This window comes from Nuphar pumila, chromosome 14 (genome assembly GCF_984573655.1).
Source record: "Nuphar pumila chromosome 14, dmNupPumi1.hap1.1, whole genome shotgun sequence".
Lineage (NCBI taxonomy): Eukaryota > Viridiplantae > Streptophyta > Magnoliopsida > Nymphaeales > Nymphaeaceae > Nuphar > Nuphar pumila.
In genome coordinates, this window is record NC_143262.1 from 86,892,115 (window position 1) to 86,912,728 (window position 20,614).

At 35.0% G+C, this 20,614-nt stretch overlaps 1 protein-coding gene across 5 annotated transcripts; it reads left to right on the forward strand.

Annotated features, from left to right (window-relative positions):
• The first annotated feature begins 213 nt into the window (after positions 1-213).
• Positions 214-7,927, forward strand: LOC149817253 (NAD(P)H-quinone oxidoreductase subunit O, chloroplastic-like). Of its 5 annotated transcripts, none has more exons than XR_016427671.1 (6): positions 214-440; positions 524-579; positions 666-808; positions 7,010-7,051; positions 7,498-7,557; positions 7,671-7,681. XR_016427671.1 is itself a non-coding variant. In XM_089987590.1 (6 exons), the coding sequence occupies exons 1-6, from the start codon at positions 221-223 to the stop codon at positions 7,698-7,700; spliced, it is 474 nt and encodes a 157-aa protein (XP_089843716.1). In that variant the 5' UTR covers positions 214-220; the 3' UTR covers positions 7,701-7,927. The 5 variants fall into 5 exon arrangements, 2 of the variants coding, with proteins under 2 accessions (XP_089843716.1, XP_089843717.1); XR_016427669.1 differs by lacking the exon at positions 7,671-7,681 and adding an exon at positions 6,694-6,759 and having other exon boundaries at positions 7,498-7,664; XM_089987590.1 differs by lacking the exon at positions 666-808 and adding an exon at positions 6,694-6,759 and having other exon boundaries at positions 7,671-7,927.
• The last annotated feature ends 12,687 nt before the right edge of the window (positions 7,928-20,614 follow it).

Consider the following 20,614-nt stretch of genomic DNA (forward strand, 5'->3'; position numbering starts at 1 on the left):
TTGCATGGCATGTCCACGTTCCGTGTCGTTTCGTGTCCTTAAACCGATGATCTTAGATAGGGTATCCGTGTGACGTTCGCGTGGATGAAGGGGAGACCAATACGGTAAGCTTTGTCAACGAGTAAGGGCAATTCTGGAAATATCTGTAACACTGAGGCTCTCCGCATAGATAAAGTGACGCACAGAGAGGCTGACGTGTCAGAAGCAGAAGATCTCTCCAATGGCCAAATTCACTCTCTCCCCTCCCGCCACCTTATCTTCCATACTGTCCTCCAGAGATCCCCTTTTACGGTATTACCCTCCACCCCTAGTAAAAGTTTCAAGAATGCCACCACTCATGGCAGCAAGCTCTGCGAAGTCAGGTGATGAGGAGCTGGTTCAGAATGAGGCTACAAAAGTTCCAGCAGCCCCCAAATCACCCAAAAAAACTGTCTACTCCAGTATGTATTCACCCTTTCTTTCCTGAATTCAAAATTGTCGTTTCTTTTTTCTGTTTTTCTAGGTTTTTTTTTATTTGTTATAGTGAAAAAAGGCCAAATTGTGAGGGTGGATAGAGAGAAGTATCTCAACAGCATCAACGTAAGCCCTTTTTTTTCTCTCTTTTTTTTGGTTAGTGGGCAAGTTTGATTGTGTATGATGGTTTTGCTTATGTTTTGATGCATTAGAGGAATGGTGGTTGCTTGTTTGAGAGACTTGCTTTGTGGGTGTCTCAATTTTATGGTTATGGTGAAGTGGGCAAGCTTCTTGGCGATTGGTTTTTGCATGTAGTGTGACGGTACATAAAGAGAAGTGTCTCAGCTGCATGGATGTAAGAAAGTGTTTGATTTTTTTTTTCTTCTTTTGTTTTGCTTGAATGTTTTTATGGTGCATTTTCTGGGTGTTAGTGTATGGGTATTTTGTTTGCTGTTATTTGATTTGTCAGTTTTTCATTTTTATAGGATTACATAAAGTGGGCAAGCTTCTCTACTGATCACTTTTGTGTATACCAATGTTAGGCTATTTGTTTATTTTGGGTTTTGAATTCGAGTAGGTTAAATCTTGCCCATATGCAATTTTGGTAGGGAATCTTAAGTGGAGTTGGCCTTAGAGAACCCAGGTGCTTTCTTGTTTTTGTTAATCCAGACATCCACTGAATTAATATTCTTGGTTTTTTAAGTGATCTGTTTTTTAATATCTTAATTTGCTACCCAAACAGTAGAAAAATATAAATCTGGTCTTTTATTTTTCCAGAATCCCACTTATCCAGGTAATTGTTGCTAATTAAACAGGCCCTTAATATACTATTCTTGGATCCTTTTTTTTCCTCAGAACTGTATTTGCTTTCAAGAAGCTGAACCTATTCAAATTATATGTTAGTAATTATTGAAGAAATCCTAATAGTATTTTTATTAAGATAGCATAACAGTACACTAAGGATTTATTTGCTGAGACTCAACTTTGAGTAGCATTTTGTTATACTCTGGTTGTAAACTTTCCAATGTTTCTGAACTACTATATTTTACGTGTAATTCTCTTGTGGATTTTCCACTTATTACGAGGAAATGAATGTGGTCATTTGTTAACTTGGTGTCTCCACACTTCCATATATTAATCTTTGAAGATTTTGGTATTTGGCCTCGATTGAGTACTTGGTCAGACACCTTGGTGTATCTTCAGCAAACTGATTATTGTAAGAAATCTTGCAGCCTTTTTTGATGTTTCATTAGGTTAACTAAACTTGACTTTGTGCAAGACACTGATGTGTAGCATGAGCTAAACATTGATATTTACAATATGTGATATTCTTTGTATATGTAAAAGATATCAAAATCTCTTGAAGGATCTTTTTTTTTCTTTCTTTTTGTTCGCTGCTAATCTAAATAAATGGAGATCTCTTAATATTCTGTGGTTTTTGTATTCAAAACAATGTATTCCTTTTCTTGTTGCCTTGAAATAATGGAAATAATGGAAAATGCTTCAGGGTTTCGAAGACTCATTACATCTAATCTAAGTTTTTTTTCATCTAGAATTTTCTGATAGCATGAAAAATATCAGGATGTTTGTTAGAATGGTTATTAGTTTGTATTTTCTCATGTAATAACCATATGCACTATTGAAAATCATCTTCCAACAAGATGATGAGTGGTTAGAATCATCATGAAACATTTGTTAGTTTCATTACTATGCAAACAGCAGAAAAATCACTAAGGAGGGTTTGATTGCCTCAGTTGTCAGATCTCACTATGGATTCTTGGGGAGTCCCACCAAAATATGGAATTCCATCAAATACTGGATCTTAAGTTCAGGATGTTTGTTAGAATGGTTATTAGTTTGTATTTTCTCATAACCAGCTGCACTATGGAAAACCATCTTCCAACAAGATGATGAACGGTTAGAATCATCATGACACATTTGTTAGTTTCATTACTATGCAAACAACAGAAAAATCACTAAGGAGGGTTTGATTACCTCAGTTCACAGATCTCACTATGGATTCTTAGGAAGTCCCACCAAAATATGGAATTCCATCAAACACTGGGTCATAAGTTGGAACGAAGATCTAATCTAAGGTCCCTTGCAAACACTGAGTTCAAGTGAGAAACAAAACATAGATGTTTAAGCCTCAAAGTGACAAAAAAGATTTTTTTATGGCTGAATCTTACCCACTAAAAGTCTGAAATTTTTGAAGACTTCCTCTTCCATCTAGTAGACTTGAGATATCACTATTGTATCGCTGTACCTAAGATCTTAGGGTCCCACATGCCCCTAATTGAAAATTCTTTTTACATACCTCATGTTTCCTTAGCAGCTATTTTTCTTTCTATGAAGATTCATGCCTTAAGAAACACTAAACAATGAGGCAAAAAGAGAAGAATGTAGGAAAAACTACAAACATTATAAGGATAGGATTAAGAGGAAGAAAAGAACATATATCGATTTTGTGTATGTTTGTTGACTTTGTTGTCTTTACACCACAGTAACAAAAAGGGGAGCAAGTTATCAAAAAAATATGGAAGGGAAGATTCCTTTCATTTCTAATGAATTTGTCATGGATATTTCACATGGATACCCTTTGTTTCTTAATTACTTTATCTGAGTACAACTTTTTTATTTTTTGTGGGAAAATTTAGTTTGGTTCTTTTTTCATGAATAAATCACATTAGCGTAGTTTATGTATGACTGGTATTCCTTCATTTCTTATGAGCAATTTTTCCTATAAATCTCTTCCCTTCTAGTATATTCTGAAACAGGGAGGACCAACATGTGTGATTACCTGCATTGACTTTGACATTTATGATAGCCACTTATCATGCTAACAGATGTTTAGCTGAACTATGAAGAAGAAAGAATATTGAGAATGATCTATGGGTAGGGATGCACAACGAACCAAGCTGGCTCAGGCTTGGCTCGAGCTCGTTCGCTTCATAAATGAGCCGAGCTTGAATTGGTGTATGAAGCTCGAGCGAACTATCTAGCCGAGCTTGAATGACCTGTTGAGCCTGATAAGGCTCGATAGGCTCGATAAGGCTCGGTTCATTGCAAACCCCATATATATAGTATCTTTGAAAAACAATTCAGAATTGCATTGTTATTGTAATGTGTAGGGCGTTAGTCTTTATTAAAAACATGTTGGGTTCGTGCCTTTTGCACCTTTTTTTGCTGAGAATTTTTAGTATGTATAGAATTTTTTCAGTAATAATAATAAAAAGACATGTTTTGAATTAATGGTAGGTCTCTTGGTTAACGTTAAGGAGGTCGGGAGATCAAATCCCTCCTCCGTAAATTTTTTTTAATAAATCTTGTTTAAGCTTAGCTCCGCTCGAACTTGGAACCGAGCCGAGTTCGGACAATGCCTTACAAGCTCGATTCCAAGCTCGAGCCGAACTTGGACAAAGTGATTTTGAACCGAGCCAAGTTCGAACAGCCCAGGCTCAGCTCAAACTCGGCTCGTGTGCATCACTATCTATGGGAATGATCACACTGCAAAGAAAGAAGTGCCTTCAAGCACGAACAAAAGTCCACCAAAGAATCCAAAGTGGACAAGCACAAAGGACCACTATGGGCACACTCACAAATTCCACTAAGGGCACACAGACCAAAAGAAGGCACACAATATGCAAAAAATTAATATTTTATTAATGAAGAAGTTTGCAAGAAGCATACTTACAATGGGGTAAAACCCCTTATTTATACACACAAGAGAGCACAAATTAGTTGTTAGACCGGTTCTAACAACTAGAATTCTACCCGTTAGAACCAGTCTAATGGCTAGAAGATCTAGCCATTAAACACAGTCTAACATCAGTCTAACGGCTAGTCAACAACCATCTTTACTGGAATAAAAAAAAGAAAAAGAAATAAAGAAAGAAAAAATAAAATGCAAAAAGAATAGAAAAACATTATATATAAATATGTATATACGTATATATCTATATATACATATTTGAATATGTATATATATGGATAGATGCATACATATATATAGTATATATATACACATTTTAACACTCCCCCTCAAACTTATGGTATAATGACTGAAAGTTTGCTAAGAAGGAAGTGAAACCTAGGAGCTGAGAGAGGTTTGGTGAAGAAATATGTCAGTTGATATTCTAATGTAGTATAGGGCAAATCAATGTTGCTTCGAAGATATTTCTCTCGAACATAATGGTAGTCTATTTCGATGTGCTTTGTTCTCTCGTAAAACGTATGGTTATTGACGATGTAAATAGCGCTCTTGTTGTCACAACACATCTTCGAAACTCCTATTACTTGAATTCTCATGTCAACAAACAATCTTCTTAGCTAGACCACCTCCATCATGGTAGTGGCCATGACCTGGTATTTGGCTTCTGTTGATGAAAGAGAGACATTCTGTTGCTTCTTGCACCTCCACAAAATTAGGGATTCACCTATAAAAACACAAAAACATGTGGTTGAATGTTTGTTGTTGGGATCACCTCTCTGGTCAGCATCAGTATAAGCAATTAAATCTAAGCAATTAAATCTAATATAGACGAAGAAGACAAAAAAAAACTATAGAAATGAAAGTTTTAATGTATCTAATAATTCATAAAACTGCTTCCATGTGAACAAATGTAAGAGAGTGTTGAAATTAACTAGTTGCGTATGCACTGTGTGCTATATCTAGTCTAGTAATTGAAAGGTAAAAGAGTGCTCTGATAAGCTGTCAGTAAGGAGTTGGATCTTCAAGATATTCTCCATCATCGATTCTCATCTTGAAATTAGCAACCTTAGGAGTATCTACTCTTTTATCATCCATGATTTCAAAACTAAAAATAATATTAGAAGCAAACTTAGACTAAGACAACAAATACCCTCTAGGAGAATAATCAACCTCAATCCCTACCCAAATCAGTCATTTCAATTTTTTTTAAATAGGTTTTTTAATATTTTTAACTCCCTGCTTGTTTCTCTCGATGATGATCATGTCGTCCACATACAGGAGTAGGATGACAATACCTGCATTAGTTTCTTTAACAAACAAAGTTGTATCAGTCAAGCAAGATCTAAAAACAATATCAAGCATAACCTTACTGACCATGCTTTCAACACTTGTTTTAAGCCATAAAGTGACTTATTTAAACAAAGAGATCTTTCTTCAGGAATATTCACACCAGGATATGCCTCCATGTATACTTCAACTAAATCCCCATTAAGAAAAACAATCTTGACATCCATTTAATATATAGGCCAATTCTTAATAGAATCGATGGTTACCAAGGTCCTAACATTGATCATCCTAGCAATGGGAGCAAAGGTTTCCTCATAATTTATTCCATATTCTTGAGAATATCTTTTTACAACTAATCTAGTTTTATACTTTTCTAGGGTCACATCACTCTTGGTTTTCACCTTATATATTCACCTACATCCTGTAGGTTTCTCTCTCTGTGAAATATCTTGAAGTGTCCAAGTTTTGGCTTTCTCCAAAGCTTCTAACTCTACTCTCATAGCTTTTACCCATTCGTAATGTCCCTTGCTTGGGCATAGGTCAAAGGCTCTAAATATGAATGAATTAACACAATACATGCCTTGTATTAGAATGAAAAAGACTCACAAGACATGAAATGAATTAAAGTATGAATATGGGACTACTTTAGAAACATACATCATTTGTAACATAATAACATTTGATGCACGAAAGAATGGTTTTATAGAAACCTTGCTCATGGTACAGTGAAAGCTTGTTCACAGAAATCAATAATGAAATTCTTAACAATAGTAATTGAGGTAAGTATCCTGAGAAACATGTAGATGAAGCAAATAGGTGGAGATTCCCCTTAAGGTAGAGAAAGCTACATAGTATGACAGAGAAGTCTCTCTCTCATGCATTTTGTTTATTTTTTTTATTTGTAAGTGATCTTTTTCTCAACATTGGCGTTATGTTTGTTCTTCCGTGCTTGGTCTTTTTTCTTTTGCCACAAATTTAATTAGTTGAGATGGGGACACAGTGAGTTTAGTATCTGAAGCATAAAAAATATTTTCAGATAGGTGAAATGATTTTAGATGATTTTGAACTTCAATATACATGTAGACCAAGCTAAAAGAAAATTTTAGTAATTTCAAGCTTCAACCTATATGTAGACCTAGCTAAAACAAAATTTTAACTGCCAGTGATTTATGTATTGTACATATGCAACAATATTGGCGTTATGTAAGATGTTCACTAATTCATATCTTTCCTGATAAAAGTATTTATCAGTTGGGCATCCACCCTATTACAAAGGCTTGGACTACATCTATGAAGACTGTGGTGAGGTGACTAAATGATCAACTTACTTAGAATGTCAAGATGATTCTTCAGCATTTCATGATAAATTTTCTCATGATTTTGATTTCACCAATTGTAGCCTTTACTAGACTCTGCTATTCAGCTCATTCTACTCTTTGTAAATTCTGAGTCATAGAAACTACATCCTATTGTTACTGCTGCTCTTGGATTTGCAGTCTCTTGTTCATTCTCATTTTGGAATTATTTATTGGTTAGTTGTGTGAATGATGTTGGCAGGTCTTGGATATGCGCATTTTTGAGACTGGGGAGCACGCACTGGTATGCTATGAATGATTCATTCGTTTTAATTTAGCTCAAACTGTAATATTGTGCTTTAAACCTGTATGTATGTTTCATTCTTATTCTGAACCATTTCTGTATCGGATACCTTTTGTCCAAAGTTTGAGAATGAAAACACATGTTCTTTTACATCAAGGGAATAGTTGGTTCATCATAGTGTACTGGAGACACATGGTGAATCTAGATCTGACACTACTATGTGAACAGTTGAAATTGGATTTCAGTTGCTCAAAGTCACCATCTATTGGCAGTGCATCTTTTCCAGATAGATTCATCTGTTTGTCTAGTTAGGATTACTAGAGTTGATGAATAATCTGGTCCAAATGAAATCTTCATTGGCCCTTCCATTTGAATGATTCAATTTTGAAGATAAAATTACAAAACATTTTATTTGGCTGACTGACTGGTATTCATTCTTCCAATAGATTGCTTGGGTAGGGATACCAACTGCACCTGCATGGCTTCCAACTGACATGATCATCATGGTATGAGGACAATTAAATGTATCAGTTGGAATTTTTGTAATTTTGTGTGATAAAGCTCCCTTCGTGACTAATAATTTCTTTTCACTTCTTTCAATTTTGTGTGTTATCTACAGTCTGATAAGCTTGATTATGAGCGAATTTGATATCAAAGTCTTAAAGGGATTATAGACCATGGTTATTTTAGAGATCATTGTGCAACCTTATCTACATCATCCTTCAATTGTTTCATTCTGTCCATGTAATTTCTACTATATGTTGTATATCCATTTTTCATATGTAGCAAAATGGTGCAAATGAAGATATGCAGATGAGCATATACTTATAAATGTTTCTTACCATGAAAATAGGTATCCTTTTTTAATCTTTCAAAGATTACAAAATCCATGGTGTTTGGAAAGTAAATAGGGTACTGTACTATTGGGACCTCACTAGGAGAGTCCATGTGTGTGTATGTGTACGCATGTGCGCATGCATGCTCTTAATATTTCAGAGATTGTCCGTCTGAGTTTGGTTTTGAGCCCATGAGTGTCAGTTGGTCCATACTATTGATGTAGTCAACCAATTGTTCATCATGACCAGAGTATAGATGGGTAGACAGAAGAGAGGAAGTTTATTGTTTACTGCTGCTGCATTGAGTTTGGTGATTGAGGCAGTGAACAACAGGGAAAAGGGTAAGGGAAATTGTGCATGTGTCGACATGATGAAAATGAACTGCAAGCTTAAAAAAGGGGGATGGTTCTATTGGCATTGCGGACTCTACTTATTCCAAATTTTGATAGTTCATTATGAATATTGACTAGGTTTAAACTCATGCTAACATCTTTACAGCTTTGTTTGCTTTCCCACTTTTTTCACCATTGTAGGTGGGACTGCTTCATTTTCATGCGTATAACGTTTCAATTCATCTATTCACTTGCATGGAAAGTGTGTGTCTGTGTGTGGAGAGAGAGATGGGAACATACAAATTGAAATATGCAAAATGAAACATGCAAAATGGGTCCAAGGAGTTTTTCAGCACTGGCTTATGTCAAAAACGAAAGATTAAAATACAAGAATGTAAAGAATAAAACACCAGATGATAATGGATAACAATTAAAATACAAGAATGCAAAGAATAAAACACAAGATAATAATGGACAACATGGCAGATTTGACGATGGCAGTTTTTGATATGCCATTGTGGTTCCCTCGGTGTGCGTATGCCCATCAAGATTTCCTCTTTGGGATATGCCCATGATTCCTTTGTTATTTGCATTATTCAAACTGTTGGTGTATATTCAGATATGTTTATTTTTTATCCAACTACGAGAAGAAGAGGAAGACGTATGCATGTGCAATCAGTATCATTATAGCTCTGGCAATGGATATAAGAAAACTAAATTTGCCCGTTTCTTTGGTTGGAAAAAGTTGTTGAACTCAATTGGATGGCAAGACAAAACAAGAAGCAAAATGCTGTACATGAAAATGCATTTTCCTGTACAGAGAAAACTTTGAAAATGGTTGGATTTTTGAAAGAATGATTTACCTTTGATATGGATTCCATTTGATAAATGGTCGTGGAAATTTCTTGGGAAGGTTTGACGTCATACAAAAGCTGACCAAATTAACGCTATTTCTAGTATATGAAATTTGTTGCTATGTTCCCCATATAACTTGTCTAAACTAGTGGTTGGAAGCTAGGCTTGCCATGTTAGGTCCAAACAAGACATTGTTGGCATGTGCCCCAAAGGGGGTTGGCGTAGTGGGGTAGGGCTTTGGCTGCTAGGCAGGCAGTCAGTGTTCGATTCCCATGGGCATCATCCGTCTGCACAAGTTGACGCCCATCATAAGCCTCAGTGACAGAGGTCCTAGCCTCGGAGCTTTATGCCACCAGCACAACGACCGTAGGTATGGCAGGCTGAGCCAGCACGATCGGATCTTCATGCCAGGTGCGGTTTTTTTGGGTTATAAATCGAAAAAAAACATTGTTGGCATGTGGTGTTTGCAGGCACATGTTATGAGTAAACTACAACCACCACTCAACTTGTATTTTATTTATAAACAGATTAATCCAACTTTTTGGTTCTTTAGGCTTTCTTTGGACACTGGTAGTTGGAAAGGCAGTTTATGTAATTGGTAAAAACTTGATAACGTTAAGGAGATAGTTTATGCATTTGAGAAAGGAGGGGAGCCTTTTGTATTTACACTAAAAATTAGACTGGGTAATTACGAGGGAGTTTATACATTTGGAAAGTGACAGCTGCCAATTCCTGCATTTGGCAGTTACCACCTGTAAGATGTGGTGGTTACCAAGTCAGTTTTTAGTAGGGGTGGCAATCGGGTCGGGTTGGCGGGTCAGCATACCTCAACACGAACCCGACCTGTTTATTAAACGGGTTGGCTGTGGCAAACACGAACCCGACTCATTTATTAAACGGGTAACCCGACACGACACGGTTAACCCGTTTAATAAACGGGTTGGGTCGGTCGGGTAAATGGGTTGGCGGGCAGGTTGGGTTCGGGTAAATGGGTTGACCCGACCCGCCTAACCCGTTTATTAAACAGGTTGGCGGGTTGGCATACCCCTAACACGAACCCGACCTGTTTAATAAATGGGTTAGGCGGGTCGACCCATTTACGACACAAACCCGTTTAAGCCAAACCCGAACCCGCCTAAGAAGCGGGTCGGGTTGGTGGGTCGTGTCAGAAATTGCCGGTCCTAGTTTTTAGTGCAAATATAAAAGGGAAACTACCCCCTATCCTTTTTACAAACAGCCACCATCGAGGCAGTTTAACCAAGTTTTCTCCAAATGCAAAAACTCCCATGCCAGCTATGCATAAACTACCGTGCCCACTTGGCAGTACACTCAGCTTCCTTGTAGCAAGTGACACCATCCATGAGTATATTGTGGTCACTAGTTTTTCATTGTGGAAAACCGTATGATGGGATATTTTATGGACAAAGGCAAATAAGTAATTTAATACTCTAAGCAAGTGCTGAAAGTGCATTAAAATAATAGCAACTGAATGCAATAATAAAAGACTTGGGATGTTACATGTAAATGGGTGATAAGTTTGGTGGTTTTTAGTAATTTACTATATATATATAGTAAAACCTTGTGCTAAATGGGTTTTCCGAGCTTCTCTGATGCTTTTAATGCGGTTCCGCTCCATAAATGTGTTGGGCATGGTCGAATGACTAAAAATCTAGACTGGATCATCTGTTTTCAATGAAAAAAATGATGTTTAGAGCCTAAAAATTTTACAAATATTGTGGACTGTTTCAAACTTTATAAAAACCCACTGGAATCAAATGCTTGAAGAGTTGACTCCTGTAAATAAGTAAATAAATAGTATCTGTACGGTCAGAATTTAAAAATAAAATGAAAAAGCCCAAAAAACTTATTTAGCACCAAATGGGTTTAGCATGTACCCATTACTCTCTCTCTCTCTCTCTCTCTCTCTCTCTCTCTCTCTCTCTATATATATATATATATATATATATATATATATATATATATATATATATATATAGAGAGAGAGAGAGAGAGAGAGAGAGAGAGAGAGTAATGCACTATTTCTACCCACCTTGTCGTTATGCCTCCTCAAAAATCATAGTTTTGGCATTTTTTTCTCACATCTAACACCATAGATGTGATCTATAGGTTTTGTTTAGTTGGAAGTGACTTTTGGATCACCCAAATCTGACTTTGGTGATCCAAAATCAATGGTTATTAAGTTACTAGTTTTTTTCAGTTCATACAAACATGTTTTTCTTCGAAAAACTATGATTCAAGAGTTGATTCTCACTAAATCGAGCATATCAAACACATCTAACAGTTCAGATCTATTACAAAATACTTCAAAACTATGGGGGCAAAATAAGGTAGAACAAGAAATGAGACCTAATATGTTCAGTTCTCATATATATATATATATATATATATATATATATATATATAGAAAAGGAGGCAAAATAGATCCAAAAAAAATAATGATTCTAGAATTTATGATTTTTTGTATGTTATAAAATTTTACCTACACGTCAAAAAAACTTTGATCTATGAGTATAATTATATTTAGACTCAGACTTAAGCAAAGACTTACTAAATCAAGGTTTAAACTTATTAGAGAGAGAGAAAAAATACTAAGGAGATAATGAGCAAAAGAGAGTAAGGAGATCATAGGAGAGAGGAGAGAGCTTGGAGCTCTAAGAAGAGAGACATGATGAAAATGGAAGAGGATTAGGTTAGATATAGGCCTAAGCCCAACAACTATCAACAAAGAGGCCAAGCTTGAGCAATGAATGGCTTGGGCTGGCCAAAACAGCAAGGAAGGATCAAGGGCAAAAAGTTTCGATACAGAGTAAAAAAAATATTCAAAAATGTTGGTGCTGTCTAACGACTCTGAGCAACTAAAGAACGTTGGACAATAAATGAGCAGGTAGGTGGATCATAGTCTAAGGCGACTATGATTGGTCTATTATGACCACGTCAAGGCCCTAAAATGGTTTGTTAACACAAACATGGCTGATTAAAGATTTGGTGATAAAATCATCCCAAGTTTCAAACAAAATGGTCAAGGTTAAAGCATGACCATGAGAAAGACCAAGTTGACTTAAACTCAAACCCAAATCCAAGGTTCAAAGTTAAAACCAAATCCAAGGTTCAAAGTTTGATTGACTCAATGGGTCTTGCCTATAAATGCAACTCTAAACTATTTAAAGTCAAGTGAAATGCACTCTTTGTTGTAGGGATTAAACTTGTGAAACCTTTAGTGAACACAAACTTAGGCAAATATAGGATACTGAGCAAGGCTACACTAGGTTCTAACCTGATTGTTTGGAGATCAAACCTCAATAAGAGTTGGATTTTGAATTATTACTTTTGACTTGTACCCATGATTTTATTATGCTTCAAAAACCAATGGTGTATAATGTGCGATAGTTTTTGGTTCATAAAATTATGTTTTGTCATTGAAGAAACATAATTTAAGAGCCAATCCTTAGCATTTGAAATGTGTTGAACACTTACAAGGTAAAAAAAACAGCCTTCTCCTATGATTTTTATGGGCAACATGACATCATATATATAGAATTTAGATTTACTACAATGGGTAATCGAGTTTGAATCTCACAATGCAAGTTGTATTGACACAATCTAACCTGATAGATGTGTTCAATATGCTCAATTTAGTAGAAATAGACTTTTGGATCATGTTTTTTTGACGAAAAAATATATTTTTATAAGTAAAAAAATTTGATGCCGATAGCCATTGTTTTTTAAATGGCCAGAAAAAACTGTATACAATTCAGATTCTGACAATCAAAAGCTGATTCCCACTAAAAAAATATATAGATCACATCTATAGTGTTAGATGTGAGAAAAACAAACAAACAGGGGGTTCCCCATTTGCTAGGTCATATATATATATATATATATATATATATATATATATATATATATATATATATATATATATATATATTAGTAATGATTTTTAATTAGCGAGCTGGCATTTATGAAGCATGCATAACCACTTAAATAAACAAGAGTATGCATTTTAAGTGTTATCATATCCATTGGATCTTTTAAGATCCAACAGCTATAAAAAAAGAGTAGGTGCTTTGGGAGCATCTTATCATTACTATATATATATATATATATATATATATATATATATATATATATATATATATATAAAAGAACTGAAATATGGGTATTTATAGTACTCTTTTTTGCAAATCCAACCATGTGGATGTTCTTGGCATGATAAATTTGCTAAGAATCAACCATTGGATCATGTAGCATCAAGATTCGATGATTCAAGAGTGTGTTCTTATCAAACCAAACATGTATATCATATCCATAGAGTTAGATTCAAGAGAAAAGAATAAAAAATTCATAAAAAATGTGGTTCACACATTAGTTCTCACATTTCCAGATCTCTCTCTCTCTTTCTCATATATATATATATATATATATATATATATATATATATATATATATATATATATATATATATATGTGAGAAAGAGAGAGATCATTACACGCAATTAAAAGTCTGTCCCAATGGAAAGGTTAGTTTTGACGGGTTCAAATGGAAATGATCAAACCCAATACACAAGTCAAAATCCATACGCCAACTATTTTGGATTTTGGTAGCCTCTGACCAGTGCAAATCTGAAATGATTGACTGCTCTTTAAACTTTTCTTCGTAACAAAGCAAAGTGTACCAATCAAGACGAAGTTGCACACATGATAGCATAATGATAAATGGACCACCATTTCCCCTAAAAAAATAAAAGATAAATGGACACCGTTATCTTGATTTACCCAACAAGACAATTTCATCCTTAACTTTCTCCTTATTAAGATTGAGAAAAATAACCAGTTATTGAACCCCTTAGAATTTCTACTGTAATTCGCTCACAAAGGTTCAGCTCATCAGATAAGAGCGACTCATGAAAAGCTGAAGGAATGTTGGTGTGAGTTTTATGAAAATGATTTTTTAAATGATATTTTATGTAAAAACAATGTGTCGGACATCAAAAATATAAAAAATGGATCGCACAAGTAGTGGTGGAGTTCGGGTCAAACTCAGGGAACAAAAAATACTCGTATTCAAATACACAAGGTAAACTACTCTTTATTGTCAAAATAAAAAAATTTAATTAAATAATTAACTAACTAAGAAAGTATTGCCCTATGCAGAGGGCTTAAACAAAATAAATAAAAAAAGTCTTATACAACCCAATTGAATTAAATAAATGCAAGAAATAAAATCCTAATTTAAAAGAAAAGAGAAAAATCTTCAGTGCTTGAGTCTTTGTTGTGGTCCCTCTGTCTCTTGCTTGAAATTTATTTATGTTATTTCTCATAAGGGTTCTTGAGGAGCTCTCTGAAAGACACTTCTGAGGGTTTGGGGTCTCTTGAGGAGACCTTTTTGGGACCTCAGAGGGCTCTTCAGAAGCACGAAATAGCTTCTCTCGCACGTCCAAATGCTTTCCTGCAAAATGCCAAAAATAAAACACAAAGATAAAATATTAAGGGTTAGTTTTACAAAAAATCATAAAAATACTAAATAAACTATGAAATAACACTACACTAGAAGGCGAAACAACCTAACTACTACAAATATAAAACAAAAAAAGCCCTGAGGATTATAAACAAATAACTAAACTAAGAATTAATCTAATTATTATTCTAGACTTCGCAAATTAACACTAACAAAAACTAAATTAACTAAGACAACTAATGACAATTAACTATTGGGACAAAACACATATGATGTAAATATCAAAGCAATAAACTACTAATAGCTAGTCAATACACTTATAACTCTACCAAAAAAAAACTAAACTAAACAAACAGAATATGAATATTTGCAACTACCGGCTAACAGAAACAAAAAAAACATTGTATAAAAAAAACGGCTGAACACGGAATAAAATGTACTGCAGCTATGTTAAGAAGCTACAACGATTCAAGATCTATCAATTAGGTAACCGAATTAACATATAGTATATACACTAAAAAAAAAAGAAGTAATAAAATTATTAATTAAAAAGACAAAAGGCTATCACTATAGTTAACGTCAATTGCTATAAAACACAAACTAATGTCAATGCATCAAAACATTATGGATCTAACCTATATAAAATAAATTGCAAACCTAAATAAACACATTGCTCTAATGGTAAACAACAAAAGAAGTTTGATTCATGGAATTCTAAAAAGCTACATGCAGAACCGAATGATAAAAGAAAACTTAAAAACTTAAGATGTTGTATGCATAGAACAAATAAAAAAAAACAATGCTATGTGTTGAATGAAGGCTAGTAATGAACGTTGTTGAGTGGAGAATTAACAATGAAGTTGACAAAAAAATAAAACGTTGAACCAGTTTAACCAAAGACACTGCATCTAAAAAAACTAAAGAACCGTTGTACAGAAACGACGTTGGTATTGAATAGTAAATAAAAAAAACTGAAGCTAAATAAATAACTAAGCAAACTGTATCAAAATTGCTGAATAATCTTTCAACTAAACTATTTTAACTCAGATATCCAAAGAAAGCACGGCTAATCTATCAACTCGACCTATATTTTTTTTTCTTTTTGTTTATTAGCAGATGCAAACCATGAAATAAACTAAATTACATATGCAGTTGATGCGATGATCTACAAAACTATATGTGATGCAATGTGTATGATATGTAAAAATCTATGGTGGAAAAAGAGAGAAAAAGAAACGACCTGTCACGGATCGCTTCCGATGAAAGGGTTGAGAAGAGAAGGTGGTCAATCCAACTACAGTCACGCTTCCCCGACAAAAAAGGTAAGAAAAGCCGATGAAGATGGGGTTTAGAGGACGGATGAAATAAAGAATAAGAAGAGGAAGAAGAAGGAGATAGAAGGAAAAAAAAATCGGCCAAGAATGAAAAAGAAGAAGAGAGAAGGGAAAATGGAGGCAAGAGGCAAGAGAGGCAAGGGAGCTGCTGGAAAAATGTCTTTCCCTTCTCAACATGACTATTTATATTGTAGTATTAGGTTAAAACACTTTTTTCAAAACAAGTTTGATAATTTTTCAATAATTTTCGAAAAGGGTCTTTTGAAAAACGTGTTTCATAAAACACACATTCCTAAACTAATTGCCACTCAATTGATTAAAACCTAATCTAATTAAACTTAAGAAAATCCTAAACTAATGCAAAAATGCTAAAAACACGGAGAAAAGTTTTGAATTATGTAATTTTTTGATAAAATTCAATGTGATGCAGTTTCTCGAAACTAATGATAAAAATTGAATTTTAAAGCAATTTTCACATGGATCATGCATAAATAATGATTAATAAAATGTGAATATTATGCATGATCAAATGTCACCATGGGTGTGCATCCCTTGCCCTGAGTAGGACTGGTAAACGAGCTTATCACAAGCTGACTAGTTTTCTAAAAAAATTGTTTTTCAACTGTTTTTTAAATCTTGCTAATGTATATGCATAATACATATATAATATGTATGTTACGTATATAATATATACATCTTTAACATGTAAAACTGGCTAATACGAATAGAGGAAAGCCAAGCCAAGTCAAGTTTGCTATGTTTGTGCTTGGCTCATTTACCTAACCGAGCTGGCTTGTACCAAGCTCAATTTCCCAGCTGCTATTCTGGTTTTCCAGCCCTAACCATGAGGCCGAAGATGGGCGTACTTTTCTGTGGGTAGAAGGACCTTTTTTTTTTTACCATCGGGGGCTCAGCTTGTCTGATAGGAGCAGCTAGTGCAGGCCACCTTGTGTCGGGTGTTGCAGGTTCAAAACCCAATGGTATAATTATATAACTGCTAGGGGGTCTGCCTAACTGCAGCTTGCCCTTAAAATAAAAAAGGACCTGAGGTTATTTCGCCAATGAGCTCACGTGTCAGTAAGATGATTTTTTACAATTATAAAAAAATTACTACAATTCAAATTACTAGTATAAAATATGAAGTATTTCATAAAATGACAAAACCAGCATTCATGAGTCTCAATCCTAGAAAGGACAGTTATCCCAACATTAAGCCCACGCTTTGGTGGTACGGTCACTACACGTACCCTTCTTTTGAAGCCAAACTACTTTGGTGGAGACTGGGAGGGCCATGAGCCCAATATCATCTCATACAACCACAATGAGTCCAGCCAATAGATAACAAGTCATTCTCATCGTAAAGCAGATTCCAATTGCATTGGTAATTAGTTATTGTTGTTGTTTCTGTTCAAACATGGATCTTACCTATATTCGCATGAAGCAATCCAAAAGTTAAAATATAAAACAAGAAAGGATGATTAGACAACGCTTAGGTTTTAAGCCTAATAAACTTCCAAACATTCAAATCATTCATCTGAAATATATTATATGCTAAGTTGATCATGCCCATGTCTTTCCACTATAAAGACAAGAAACCATGGTTACTGGAAGTTTTTTGCTACAGAGGAAGCTCCCTTCAGAAGCAAGAAACTCCTCTCTTCCTTGAATGGAGGGGATGTTTTGAGAAACCTACTTTCGAAATATGAAAATCTCAATTCATGTTAGTGGGAAGCCTCCTTTCTTTTCTTTCTTTTTTTTGAAATTGATTCTCTTTCTCTTTCTTGACTGGGGATGGCAGTGAACTGGGTTGGGTGTACGAAACAATTTATCCACCTCTGCCCAGTCTCAAAATTTTGCCCTCCATCTCTAGACAGATTTTTTTTCACTTCTATCTTTGGTTCATTTTAGGTTTCATGTCCTCAAACTCCACCCCAAATAGAGCAGGTTCAAACCGATCCTCGTTTGTCCTTGGTCCACTGCCATCACTATACCATTGGCTTAAGACTCTTTAGAGGAAGGAAAGGAAGGAGAGAGGAGAGAAAGGAGCCGTGAAACTTAGGATTATGAAACAATATATATATATATAAGAGATTTAAATATTATTTTATAAAATATTAATGATATATTAGTAATTTTAATAACAAAGATCCTGCCAGGTTGAGGCGGGGTAAGGAAAAGAGTGTTAGTTTTCTCCAAAATCTATAATCAAGAAGCTTTAGAGAGGAAAGAGAAAGTGAGGCTGCAACTAGTCACGTTTTTCATAATATAAAAACTGTGACCTCTTCCTTTTAATATATAAAACAAAACCTAATACATGGCTTTTACAAGTAACCCTAATAAGTTACAGGTATTTACAAGTATGTCCAATATATGTTCGACATGTTATACAAAAGTAGTTTAGATCTGGATCTGGATCTGGATCTGGATCCAAACTTAATTACAAATACACATATACTATATTTGTCTTGTCTAATAGTCTCCCTAAAGTTGTGCATGATTTTGGATCATGGACAACTTTCTCTTTAGGAACCAAAAACGGTACTTTGTGAGTCCCTTAGTGAACAAGTCAGCCACTTGGTCTTATGTTCTAACATAATGAGGCTCAATCTCTTTTTCCTCGATCTTCTGCCTGATAAAATGTTGATCAATTTCAATGTGCTTGGTTTTGCTGTGATGAATAGGATTAAGAGATATTTGAATAGCACTTTGGTTGTCACAAAAGAGAAAGCAACTAGCAATCAGCTCATTTAACTCTGTTAACAAATGTCTAGTCCATGTTACTTTTGTCGTAGCAGCAGCCATCGCCCTGTATTCGACTTCCGTGCTAGATCTAGCCACTGCCTTTTGTTTTCTACTACTCCAGAAAATAAGATTGGCACCAATGAAAATACCATACCCTGAAACTGACTTTCGATCATCAGGATCTCCGACCCAGTCTGCATCTGAATAAGCAATGATGTCTTGAGCAGTGTTTATGGATCTACTTTTGGTGTACAAAAGTCTATCTCCAACAATACTTTTCAAGTATCTCAGTATCTTTTTTATTGCATCCATGTATACCGTCCTTGGATCATGCATGAATTGAGAAACTTGGTTGACTGAATATGTGATATCGGGTCTGTTAAATGTAAGATATTGAAGCATCCCCACTAAACTCCGATATTTGGTGGGATCATGGTACAAGTCTCTGTCTTGAGCACTTAATTTCTGGTTAAGCACACTAGGAGTAGCAAGAGGTTTGAAATCTTTCATTCCGCTCTTTTTTAATAGATCCAGGGTGTATTTATGATGGGTCAAAGTAAGCTTATTTCCTTGATTATCCACCTCTACTCCAAGAAAGTACCAAAGGTTTTCAAGGTCCTTCATTTTGAATCTTTGGCTCAGTAGATCTTTAGTCTCTTGAACATGGTTCTCACTACTTCCTGTAATAATTATATCATCAACATATATCAACAAGAAGGTAGTAAACTCCTTACCTCGAAAAATAAAAAGTGAATGGTCCAATTGCGATCGATAAAAACCATGTCTTTGAATTTCTAGGAAGAAACTCTCAAACCAAGATCGCGATGTTTGTTTCAAACCATAGAGTACTCGATTTAATTTGCATACATACTCCTTTGAATCTTCTTTTGTATATCCTAGTGGTTGTTCCATGTATACTTCTTCCTTCAAATCCTTATGAAGAAAAGCATTCTTCACATCTAGCTGACTTATTCTCCAACCATAATCTACAGCCAATGAAAGAACAATGTGAATTGTGCCCATTTTTACGACTGGACTAAAAGTTTCATCATAATCTTGTCCAAATTCTTGGGTGAATCTCTTTGCTACGAGATGAGCTTTGTATCACTCAATACTCCCATCCGGTTTGTATTTTATCTTGTAGACCCATCGTGACCCAACAACATTCTTATCTGGAGGTCGAGGAACAATTGTCCATGTTTGACATTGGTACAAAGCTTCCATATCTTCATTCATGGCTTGAATCCATTTTTTGGAGTTAATAGCTTGATGAAAGTGTCTAGGCGCGGTCTCTTTCTCAATCTGTGACAAAACTAACTAAAAATCCATGGTAAAATTCTCATAACTAACCCACCTTTCAATAGAATGCCGAGCTCTTTCAGATCGTCTGATCGGGAGTGCTACTGTATTAGAAACTGGAGAAGTGGTGTTATTGGGCGAATGAGACGTAAGAGCTTCTTGTTTAATATCGTTCAGGGTCAAGAGAGAGTCCCTCTCTCTTCTCCTATAAATCTGCCCAACAAACTTATTAATTTCTAGAGGATTTTCTATTTCAAGTTCCTGTATTCCACTGTTTCCATCTTGATAGGATATCCCTTGAGCACAAGAGGAAGAACACTTGTTTGTTTAAAAAAAAAGGCTTGCACTGAGCCATGGATCATAAAAGAGCACATTCATATTGGTTTGGGCAGAAACATATTCTTCATCTCTAAAATCATTTTCATCAAAAACTATATTTCTAGACATCTTGATTCATCTGTTGTCAGGATCATAACATATGTACCCTTTGTGATGATCTGCATATCTAACAAATTTGTACTTTGATGACTTAGCCTGAAATTTGTTTCGCGGAGAAGAGTCAATATGAACATAACACATGTAGCCAAAAAAATTTAGTTTATCATAATTAGGATGCTTTCCAAATAGGACGAAATAAGGTGATTTATTTTCTAAAAGCTTCATGGGCAGGCGATTAATAATGTGAT

Coding starts and splice junctions, on each gene's coding strand:
- LOC149817253 (XM_089987590.1), top strand. CDS start 221: ATGGCCAAATTCACTCTCTCCCCTCCCGCCACCTTATCTTCCATACTG. Junction 6,760..7,009: donor TCTATGAAGACTGTGGTGAG/GTGACTAAATGA, acceptor TGATGTTGGCAG/GTCTTGGATATGCGCATTTT. Junction 7,558..7,670: donor CAACTGACATGATCATCATG/GTATGAGGACAA, acceptor TGTTATCTACAG/TCTGATAAGCTTGATTATGA.